General features: G+C 45.1%; 1 protein-coding gene across 4 annotated transcripts in view; it reads left to right on the top strand.

Moving 5' to 3' along the window:
* C5H6orf89 (chromosome 5 C6orf89 homolog) overlaps positions 1 to 12,147 on the top strand; it is a 33,684-nt gene that overhangs the window by 12,461 nt on the left and 9,076 nt on the right. For all 4 annotated transcript variants that reach the window (XM_050956372.1, XM_050956373.1, XM_050956370.1 and 1 more), the window contains exons 4-5: positions 9,992 to 10,146; positions 10,490 to 10,629. In XM_050956372.1, the coding sequence (XP_050812329.1) occupies positions 9,992 to 10,146; positions 10,490 to 10,629 (295 nt within the window). The remainder of the gene's footprint in view (positions 1 to 9,991; positions 10,147 to 10,489; positions 10,630 to 12,147) is intronic.

The following is a 12,147-nucleotide window of genomic DNA, read 5'->3' as shown; positions in this document are numbered from 1 at the left end:
AGCATCCTCTACCCTGATTTAAATCAATGGGAACTGCAGGTGCTGAGCACTTCTGAAAATCAGGCCCAAGACATCTCATGCTGGGCACACAAAAACTGCAGCATATAAGGTCAGAGACTGCTTGTGAAAACATTAGCCCATGTGACTCCCCAGACCACAGAGGGGAGTAGGTGTTGGAGGTGAGATTAGAATTTGGAAGTTCCTGGTTCCCAGTCCTATGCTCAGACTACCAGGCCATCTAGATCGGAGGAGTCTAAAAATGTGTTCAAATAGAGTATTCATGAAACTGATAAAAAATTAGCCTCGCCACAGTTGTCATGTTTAAGCAACAAAATGTAACTGAAGTGTGGTTATAATGTTACAGAGCTCCTCTCTGGTGCTGTTGAGTGCTAAGTGTGGGACAGATCACAGAGGGAGTGGTTAGCTGGCCCTGAACAGCTGGGAGAAAGTACAACAGCAATGTTTGTCTTTTGGCTGGCCACCTCCAGTTTTGCTTGAGGCTTATTTGGCTCCCAACCATGTTCCAGCTTCCCTGTGAGGTTAACCCTTTCCAGAGCAGCCTTTGCTGGGCCAGCCACCCACAGATGTCTATGTCTATGGGATTTATATGGCCCTGATTACTGTAACATCAGAGCACCTCACAATCTTTAACATATTGGTCCTCACAGCCCCCTGTGAGATAGGGCAGTGTTATCATTATCCCATTTTACAGACAGAGGACTGAGGCATTGAGGGTATATCAGTACTACAAGGGCTACAGCATTGTACCACTGACTGTAGCGTAGACACTTGATACAGCACTGAAAGGGGATTTTCCGTAAATCCATCCCCTTTGAGAGGCAGTAACTAGGTTGACGGTGCCATGTGATAAAACGACCTGGCAGCATTTACACCGAGACTTAAGTCAGCTTAACTGTGTCTCTCAGGGGCATGAATTTTTCTGGTGGAGCAGGAACCGAACCTGGGTCTCCCATGCCAGCGCACTGACCGCTGGACTGGCCTTCCTTTTTACCATCAACCACAAACCTTGGTGACAGACAGATGATGATTTTTGTTCGCTTCCCAGCAAAAAGCACTTCTGCCTAATGGGGCACTCGGCTTTTGCACCGACTTCGCTATGCCCCAGGGCTCCCTCTGAATCCTGTTGCTGCTGCGAGCTCATGAGACATAATAGCAGACACATGTGTTGGCTCATGTTTTTAAAAATAAAAAAGGAAAAGGAAAAGTCAGGCTGGCTTTGCAGTGAAGGGTGGTATAGAGACTTCGTATTTTTCAGCTTTACTTTGGCCCTCATTCAAGCAGTGGGGTTGTTTATTTGAAATAGCTGACGGTAAACTAACGCCTCATTATTTCGGGATTGTGGAATGCAGAAAACTTGCTATATTTTTACATTTGGAAGACTCCAGTATCTTTCCCATTCCCTGGCTCCCTCCTCCGCCCTGTTCCCCCTGCCCTCGTATGTTTGTTAGCAAAGGTTTCTGGGGGAAGCACTGATGTGCTACACCTGTGAATGATACCTGCCTCACAGGGCTATTGTGAAGCTTCATGTGTGTGTTGTGATCCTTGGATGGAAGCAGCTGTAGAATTGCAAAGTGGTGGTGCAATTTTCCTGTCTGAGTTGTGCTGGGAGTCAGCGTTGTGTATGCTGCCTTACAGGGCATCTGCTCATAGCTGGAGGTGCAGGGTGGAGTGGATTTCTTAAGGAGTTTTTCAGCCAGCCAGAACTTTTATCTTTCAACGAACAGATCAGTTGCTGCAAAATTGCCCTGCTTATTCTGATCACTCGTTTACATGAATTGTGAATCCGACCATTCAAATGAAGTTGGAGATTTTATTTCCCCATTTTCAGCTGGATCAGAATGATTATTCAGTCCCTCTAGCTATGAGTGAAAGATGTTCTTTGACCAGCCACTTGCCCATTGGTGAAATGCATGACTTTGACCCATGAGACATTGACCCAATTGACCCAGAACGAACCGTAGGCTATTTTGTTAGCAGATTTCCCTTGGCAGATGCTTTCCACCAGCTTTGAAGGTTGTTGAGCTATATCTAAATTACCCAGAGGTAATGATGAGGATTGTGAGCACTAGGCAGCGGCCATCTCTTTGTTCTGTTTGTACGGTGCCTAGTTTGGGTCCATGCCTGAATCCCTTAGGTGCTACCGCAATATAAAACAGAACCTGGCACACGTGGGGAGAGGTTCCCTTAGGTAGACGCATTTCCCCCCCCCCCCCCCCACAATCCTGGCACACGCCCAGGGGAATGAGAGCAGGGCTCAGACACCACCTGAGAGGCAAGCCCTTCCCATACCCCTGCTCACATGAGGGGTGCAGTGAGATGGGCTCAGATGCCCCTAGAGAAGTAGGGGACCCCCAGGTCCCAGTACACGCAGAAGGGGAGAATGTGGGGCTGACAGGCATCTCTGCCCCCATTCTCCCTTAGTTCCTCTGACACTCACTCTCTTGTCCCCTTCCCAGTGTCCCTCCTTCGACCCCTTCAACCTCCCCAGAATCCTCCCTCCCCTGCCAGCAAGCTTTACGCGTCTCATTTCTTTACTTTGATTACATTCCCCCAAAATGAACCCCCCCCATGACACAGCCAGATTTTAGCAATGTGCTTTCCCACCCTTTCCAGATTTCTGACTGAGATGAGAGTTGACCTGATGCTGGCTGGGTAAGTTCTTTGGGATCAGAGGCTTACTACTTAGCCCCTCAAGCTATCCAGCTGCCGTGAAAGTTTTCCACCTACAAATCCTATTAGCCTTGCTGTCTGCACATGCTCAGTGATCTGTTTGGTGCTTGGCCCTTACTCCAGAGCCCAATGGGAGAGCCAAATTCTTGATGATAACATTCTGAATTTTCTTCCCCCACCAAAGGCTAGTGGGTACCATGCGCTCTGGGGGTAGCCCTCAAGTGAGTGAGATCCTTGTGTCAGGATCAGATCCAAGGTTTGATCCCTAGGTCTGGGCAAAAAAACATTGGCAGAATATACCTTTTCAGAAGCTGTTTATTTGGAGTGAGGGAGCTGTATCTTTGGAACCCTTTGGTCAAGTGACCTCAAATTTGGATCACTACCCATACCCCACGAAGCATCTGGGTTTTAGAGCACTAAGAAGAGCCTTTCATAGAATCATAGACTATCAGGGTTGGAAGGGACCTCAGGAAGTCATCTAATCCAACCCCCTGCTCAAAGCAGGGCCAATCCCCAGATGGATTTTTGCCCCAAATTCCTAAATGGCCCCCTCAAGGACTGAACTCACAACCCTGGATTTAGCAGGCCAATGATCAAACCACTGAGCTATCCCTCCCTCTGTTTAAACAGAAATTACCTTTCAATCTTAACTGTAGTGCAGCTAGTGCTCCATTGTAATAATAAACACTCCTGTGAAAATAGACCTTTCTGAACTCATCTGATGTCTACCGCACCAACTTGGTCTCATTCTGACTTTATATTATAAATGACTGAATTAATTTTTAGCCTAGTTTAAAAATCATTTTATTTATGGAGGAAGGATAGTCCTTGTAGCAAAGATGCGATTTCGGGCCCTGGCTTGGTCACTGTCTTGCTGTGTGATTTTGAGCAAAATGCTTCATCTCTGTGCTCTTAGTTTCCACAGCTGTAAAATAGGGATGATCATCGCTTCCTTCCTCAGAGACTAAGTTGCATTAATTAATTAATATCTGTAAAGTGCTTTGAGATTCTTAGGTAGCAGACTTTTCACAGAGTCAGATTAGAGGATCTTACAGTTACGAAGTGCTTGTCATCCCGATGGATCCCAAAGCACTTTGCAAGCTGAATCATTGGGTATAGGATGTAGAAACTGCAGTAGAGATAGCAGAAAAAAAATGTACACAATACAAATAGTTGAGTGAGCCACACGAGGGGGTGTAGAGGTTAGAAGTCGGCAGTGGTGCTAACCTGGCCATTGGCTGGTCGTTTCTTAGAGGCAAGCACAGATGGAAGATGAGATGACGATGACTCTGGAATGGAGGCTAAAGGCAGTTAAGTGCTGTCAGGGCTGGCTAGAGGAACTGAGAGCCTTTGTTTAGCTGTGCTCAATCTTGGCCCAGAAATGGGGTGCCTAGCAACACCAAGATGAGGCCTGCATCCTTCTGCAGATTTAATGAAGCTGTTGTTTAACTCTGTATTTTGTCCAGATAAAGGATTCTGGTCATAGGCATGAAGACAGGTTTCTGTGACTTTGGCCACATATTCTTTTGCTGTCATGGCAGTAGTGGTTCATTTGGAACAAAGACCTCACTTTTAGGTTAAGGGCTCGGTTCTGCAAATCCCTACTTCCAGAAGGGCTTTTTAAACTAGCAGAAAATGACATGACATAAGCTCCCGGGCTGAAAGTTGAAGCAACTGGAAACATGGAGTGCATGTGTAACAGTGAGGGCAATTGACAATTGGAATAATTAGAGATGCAGTTGGAGTCTTCATCCCTTGCAGTCTTTAAATCAAGATCAGATGTCTTCCCAAAGGATCTGTTCTAGCTCAGGCCTGGTCCACACTACAGCGTTAAATCGATTTAAACAGCATTAAATCGATTTAACGCTGTACCCGTCCACACTACAAGGCACTTTAAATCGATTTTAAAGGCTCTTAAAATCGATTTCTGTACTCCCCAACGAGAGGAGTAACCCTAAAATCGATATTACTATATCGATTTAGGCTTAGTGTGGACGGAAATCGAAGTTATTGGTCTCATTCTTTTACTGAGCTACCCAGAGTGCACCGCTCCGGAAATCGATGGTAGCCTAGGATCATGGACGCACACCACCGAATTAATGTGCCCTAGTGTGGATGCGTAAAATCGATTTTATAAAACCAGTTTTATAAAACCGGTTTTAATAATTTCGATTTTATGCTGTAGTGTAGACGTGGCCTCAGTGGCAAGTTATTGGGCTCAGTGCAGGAATTAAAAATCCTCTGCAGGGGGACACACTATATGACCATAATGGCTCTTTTGGCCTTAAAGTCTGGGGAAATAGACCCTTTTTCTTGTGATGTCTCCCATTGACGTCCATAAAAGAACTTGTGAAATAGGCCTGCAAATGGGAGTAAGGAGTTCTTGGGTCTCAGGCAATCATCAGAAATTGGAGACCCTCTCAGAAATTTGTTGGACTGTTCAAAATATTCCCTGTTGTGCAGGGGTCTCATTAAAGCCATTTTGAAAGGCCTGTGGTTTAAGCAGCTGTATAGCAATACGCAGATGTTGTTATGGAAGGATCAGCAGATGTCCATTTCAATCGTATTTAGTGCACCTAAAATCTGAATAGATAATCATCCCCTGGCTCTCAAAGCAACAGAATAGATGTCATTTTTCCATGCTTGTAGGGGTCCACCTGAAGCCTGAATTCACCTTTGAGTCGTCTTGGGTTAAAATTAGTCACGCTTATTCCACAGCTGATTTGGAACCTAGATCTCTGATGCTTATTTGTCAACCCACCCAGATTTCCACTGCTCTGGTACTGTCTGACAATGCAGCTCACATCCTGTGAGGAGGCTGCAGCATTGGGTGGTGGTTATTGAAAACTGATCAGCACAATAGACTTAGAAGGAAAAACAAAAATTAAGCACGCAGACCCAGCATATAGACCAGCACTCTTTAAGGGCCTGATCCAAAGCACATTGAAATCAATGAAAAGACTCCTGTGGAACCAAGATCAGGTGGGTTTAGTGCTATTACTTGTTAAGACTTCCTAGGACTTATTCAGAGAGAGGAGGCAGGAAACCCAGAAGAAAATGTGTCTGAAATCAGGTTGGGAGGCTTCTTTGCTTGACTGTCTCACTGCCGTGTCTGCTTGGTGCAGGGAGCTTTTTTCCATTCAGCATGAATGATGGTGGCCATCCCTTTCTCTAAAGGCAGCATCTAGAACAGTGACTGCAAAAAAGCTGGAACCTGATCTAAAGCCCATTGAAGTCACTGGGCTTTTTCCCATTGCCTTTGAAGCAGGCTTTCTGATGCAGAGAACTCATCTTCGGTCCACCTAATAAACTGCCACTAGTTTGCCTAAAGGAGCTTTTCTGAGTCTTGGGTGCTTTGTGGCCCTTGTGGAAGCTTGTAGAGGCCAACTGGCTCTGAGGTTAGCCAGTGAACTGTCAGCTCTTAAAAGTTTTGATACACATAAAACGTTGCATTCTGAAGCGCTTAAGTATCTGAGCTCTAAGCTGCCTTTGCTTCCACAAGCATAACATTTTCAGCAGAGTCAGGGACTGCGCCTAGCTCTCCGCATCATGGCACTACAGAACTTTACAGGGTCCCTGAACTAGATTTCTGGCCTTGTCTCAGCCTGCTGCTGTTGACTGATGTTAAACCACAATACGGTGCCTTGACTAAGGAGAACAAGTTGGTACTGAGGCCTCACTCTTTCTGTGTGAGTGGGTCGCCGCTGACTTCATTGGGGTTCTACACAGGCACAAGGGTGGATTCGGACAGATCCAATTGCAGGAGCAGTGCCCAAGCTTGTTAAGAACCTTTTAGTTTCAAGTCCAGCTGTGTTGCACACAAGCCCTTATTGGCTTCGGCATTCATGTGCATCTGCCAGTTTAAAGACCGTTGCATTCCTTGGTGAGGAGAGGGCCAAATACTGAGAGATTTTGTGGAAATGTAAAAGAGGGTGGGGTGGTCATTTAAACCGATTACAATTTGAACTACTTGTTCTGTCATGGAAATGTTGACCCAAAATCCCTCTTATATTAATTACAGTAACATTCAAAAAGAAGTTGTTACTGCATCTGTGTGTTTGCATTAGCAGTAGCATATAAGAGCCCCGTTGCGCTAGGTGCTGTACAGCTACAGAACAAAAAGACAGTCGGTGCCCTGGTGACCTAAATTTAAGACAAGACAGGTGGTGGATACCACATGCAGGCAGGAGAGAGTGATGTGAGAATGAGGCAATATTGGTCAGCATGATAGGCTGTGGTCACCGCACAGCAGTTGCCTTCCTGTGAAAAGCGAGTGCGCTGTATAAAATACAGCAGAGGAGGGAAGGGTAGTTGCAGCTAGACCGTTGCCTCTGCAAGGTATATGTGTAGTAGGACATATCAATACAGCAGCCACTCCCACTCATCCCGGGAATAATTACGCACACATGCAGCTTTAAGTTTGCAATGGAGCTTGATATAATCGCAGCCCTACGGTAACAGTCTGTCCTTTTTGTATGAAGGTGCATTCTCCTGTTAAATCTACAAACAGATCACACACCCAGTGTGCTTCACTTAAAACCCAATGATCCCCCAGGGTGGCTGGACACAGGCATAATCTGAAAGGAATGTAGGAGTCTAATCGAAATGGAGAACAAATACTTTGTGAAGTGCCTGCTCCAATCCCTTGTGTGCTCTTATAGGCGTGTTGTCCTCCTATCTACATGCAGTCTACGAGCCTTTCATCACTCCCTCCTTTCTTAGCAAGGCCTGGCCCTCCTCTCCAGTCACACTTCTCATGCAGGTCACATGCATTCTGATGCGCAGACTAACACCCTCAACGATAAATCTAAAAGATTAATTAAAAACAAACCAACCCAGCCCCACTGGCAGCACTGGGAATACATCTCGAATGCTTTCTAGATGGCTTATTCGTGGCAAAAATAAATAACCTCTTCAATCGGGCAACTGAGAATGCAAATATCCCGTGCTAATTCAAAAAAGAAATTGGGCTCTGGACTGGAGAGCTGATTAACATACAATCATGCAGGCTACTGTGCTCTCGTCTCGTATAGAATTTCAGCAGACCGATTGGCTACAACACCTTCGGACAGTGTTTAGAGGCTTTCACAATAAACAGATTATTTTAATGTTCCTTGCTTTATTGTGAATTGCCATTGTCTAGTCCCAAGATACGTTTTATTGTTCTCTGCCCATACTAATGGCGACCGCAGTTACGCCGATGAGATCGTTCAGGTCTTTGTTTCCCATCAGCGACCAGATGGGTTTTTAAATTCACACTCCCTACTGCTGACAAAACAAAGATTTTCCTTTTCTCTTTTGTAAGCTGGGAGGATGGGAACAGCCCATTGAAGTGGCTGCTTCTTCTGTCTGTTAAAATATCATGCATGTGGAGGGGTGGAATTGACCTTTTGCTGGGAATAAAAATGTTACACTTTCATATCTTTTAACCAAAAACTGTGTGTTTTCCAGTGAGAAACATGAATTCTATCCTGATCCTTCTTAGTCCATATATCAGCAGTAATATGTGAAATGCACTGTTCAAGCCTTACAGATTCCCACATAATAAAGAATTGAAGCCTGGGACCTGCATGAATTAAAAAAAAAAATTAATAAAATCGTTCCAAATAACCCTCCCATATTGTTATCCCTCAATGAACCTTAAACCTCCTTGACTGTTGGCAAGGAGGGGAGCTAAGGTAGGGGAAATACATCTAATGCTTTCTCATCGTATGATGCCCACCAGATATAACCTGTTACATGTAATAACTCCAGTGTTCATTCACATTTGGGAGCTGCTTATTTTTATTGATTTTAGTATTAAGAAAGTCTCCAATTGTTTGGGTGCATGTTCAGTAGAAACACTTAGGCTATGAGCTTCAAAGCCATCTGAAGGAGTTGGGTACCCAGTTCCTGGCCATCCCAACCCTCCATTTGATTTGGAAAATCACAGCTTAAAGGCCCTTATGGCATGTCCGGATTAAAGCGTAGGCACTGTAAGCCCATACCTGGGATCTCAGCTGCTGGAATTACATGAGATGAGAATCTCAGCGTTGGTTACAAATGTTTCCAGCCCTCTTGGATGCAAAGAAAGACTTGAAAATGTGATCTGAGTGTCACTAATGTCTGTCTGAGTCTGCAGGTGGCATGAAACAATAGCTCCAAGAGACTGGCTCCATTTGGCTTCTCTCTGAAATGTGCTAGCACCCTAAGGCGGGGTCAGGGCCACAGGCTGGGAGCAGGTCTATGGGGTACCATGTGAGCTGTGTGTGGGGCTCTGTTTTGCTTTAACTCAGCCCTGCCTGCTCCTGCAATCTGAGGTGTGTGGGCCGTCCCCTGCACCCACGTGGAGCGCTGTTGACTTCACTGGGACTCCATGAAGGTATAAATAAGGGTCTCCCTGTACAGATCAGATTGTATAATCAGGACCGTAGCTTTTACCAGCAGAGACCCTGATCCTACAATTTACATATGTGGACCCCTGAACATTGTGGTCAGTCATTACCTCTTCTGTGCCTCTTTCTGGCAAGGATTGACTAAGAGTTCAGCACCCAAACTGATCTTTTTAAAAAAAAAATTACATAACCAGATAGAAATAAAAATGTTGACGATTTAAAAGAATACATTTCAGCAGAGTGTCTGTCTTGTTTAAATCCAAACCATTCCCTTGCAAGCCCTGCAACCAAGTCCTAGCAGCACTGTGCTACTGTATAATTGAAACTGGCCTAGGGACACAAATGGCACCTGCCCAAGCTGAGTGCCAGGTAAAAAGCAAATAGGCAGCTGAGGTTGTGAAAAGCGAAAGATTTTGATAGTCTAAGGTGGTGGTAATGACACCAGCAAGGACATTTTAAACCTGGTGACTTAGTTTTGTCTTCTGGATGTCTTTTAAACGGAAGAGCAATCCAAACATTTTCTTTGTGGATTTGTTTCAGTTTAGTCACACAATAATAAAGGCCCATCAGATTTCCTCAAAACTTCTGTAGTAATGGCATAATCTAGCCCGCGTGCCTCACACTTTTACAGACAAATGGAAATTTCCATAAAGCTCTTCCATGCACAGCCCCAGGACCCTGTCTCCAAAAACATCAATTCACTGCCTTTTCTAACACCAAAGGAAAAAGTCTATTAAAAGCAACATTGTTACTCCAACAAAGCTTGCCCGATTAATTATTCTTAATAGCTAATAAATCTTAGATGCCATCAGTAACCTGACAATACTTTGTGTTGAGTTTAGAGATAAAGAGTTTATAATCTGGATTCCGTTACCTTTCCATTTGACTCATCTCGATATAAAGCTTGATGTTTCTTTTTCCTCCAGAGTGCCATGACTGGTGGGGACTAGATTGCAGGCAGAATGGTTCTGAGATTCCTGCCAACTGCTCTTGCTGCGCTGCCATTCAAAGCCTCCAGGTAGTGACTGACCTAGGACAATTATCAGAAAACCTCCAGAGGCCTCAGCCCCTCCTAATCAAGGTAATGCATATGTTTTTCATGCCAGAAGGGAGGATTGTGATCGTATAGTCTAACCACCTGCATAAAACAGATCAGAGAACCACTCCCCATGTTATCTGCATTAAGCCCATCATTTCTGTTTAAGCTACAGCAGCTCTTATAGAAAGACATCCAATCTTGAAGACTTAAAGTGATTGAGATCCCACACATCCCTAGGTGAATTGTTCCAATGGTTAATCGCTCTTCCTGTTAAAATGCAAAGCCGAGATGGCTGCGTCTTTTTGATGTGATGGCCGGAAGTGGAAATGGGAGAGAAAATAGGCCAGGTTAATGCTGCTGATCTTTCTTTTTTGCTGTTATTAAGACAGGGCAGCATCTGTCTTATGATGAACTGAAGCATTTTCAGTCCCAGTACCCAGAATTGACAGAGATCACAATAGAAGAGAATTCAGCTGAACTCTGGCGCTGCCTTCCAAGACAGATGTTTCCATTTGCCTTCCCATGGTGAGTTGAGACAAAACACATGGAAATTGTATGCCACCCTTTTCCAGGGGTGCCCAAGCTTTGCCCAGTTCAGAAACGTATTGATGACTTCTCAGAAGCCTGAGGGTTGCACCTGATTGGCAGAGACAAGATAGGAGCAGAATTTAGCCCACCTTTGCTCCTAATGGAAATGCAGTCCATGGAGACTGCTGGCCTCAATGTGGAATGCTGCATCCTGGGACTCTGTGTGCTGTTCCTCACAGTAAAGATCAGGCTGAACTTGGGTCGCATGGTACAATTTCTTGGGCATAATCTGATCTCAGTCCGAAGGAAACCATCTATGTTCCAGATATAACTGTGTGGAGTCTTGAAGTGTGACGGGGGCCTCAGCTTGTGTTGACCATGTCTGTGAGCTGTGTTAAAGCGCTACACTTGTCCAAGGCTTTGACACAGTGAGGGAGCGTGATAGGGTCCCATGTAGGGGCAGCACCATACTTTTACAAACACCATTCCACTCTGCTTATCCAGACTTCATAGAATATCAGGGTTGGAGGGGACCTCAGGAAGTCATCTCGTCCATCCCCCTGATCAAAGCAGGACCAATCCCCAGACAGATTTTTGCCCCAGATCCCTAAATGACTCCCTCAAGGATTGAACTCACAGCCCTGGGTTTAGCAGGCCAATGCTCAAGCCACTGAACTATCCCTCCCCCAAGGTCATGGGACCTTTCTCAGAAAGGGGCAGAGGAAGGGAGTGTGAGCAAGCTCAGGGAAGGGTGTGATACGTCTATGCTTTGGTTAATGCTTAGTGGGATTCTTTTTGCAGAAAACACAGTGCTCCTTATCGATCAAGAGTGATGTTATGATGAGTGATTTGGCTGCAGGCTACAGAAGGATTAATCATGTTAGTCCACCAGGCAGAGATTTAAAAATAACACCCCCCACTCTGCCAAACTATCTTGTCCTCACTGGCCTAGTGAATAGACTTGGATACCCTAAACCTTACGTGTGGTTTCAGTAGGTCTGAACTTGTGGACTTTTTGTTCTGTGTTTGTACAGCACCTAGCGCAATGGGATCCTGGCCCAGGACTGCGGCTCCGAGGCGCTACCTCTACACAGATAGATAGTTAATAATAATGCAGGGTGGATTCTCCCCATTTTGATAATGATTTTATTTGATTAACGACTTAGAACAGCTTTTTCTAAGGGAACGTAGGGAAGGGAACTCCTTAGACATCTCTGATGAAGAATGAAGCCTTTTTCCCCCGACTCATCTCATCCTATCTCCTGTTCAAAGATGCATCACTGTGTAAGGGAATGGTGTGACCAGGGCACAGGCGGAGGAGCTGGGGAATCATAAATTCTAATCCCAACTCGGACAATGACTCTGTGGGAGCAAGAGCCTACACCTGGCTGTGCCTCAGTTTCCCCATCTATAAAATGGGACTATTAATAATATGTAGCTGCCAACCTCACGGGCGTCGGGGATAAATGTTTGTGAAGACCTTTGTCATTGGACAGAGGCTATATAAGTTCTAAG

Source organism: Gopherus flavomarginatus, chromosome 5 (genome assembly GCF_025201925.1).
Source record: "Gopherus flavomarginatus isolate rGopFla2 chromosome 5, rGopFla2.mat.asm, whole genome shotgun sequence".
Classification (NCBI taxonomy): domain Eukaryota; kingdom Metazoa; phylum Chordata; order Testudines; family Testudinidae; genus Gopherus; species Gopherus flavomarginatus.
Note: the sequence above shows the minus strand (reverse complement) of the source record. Positions and strands in the feature narration are given on the sequence as shown.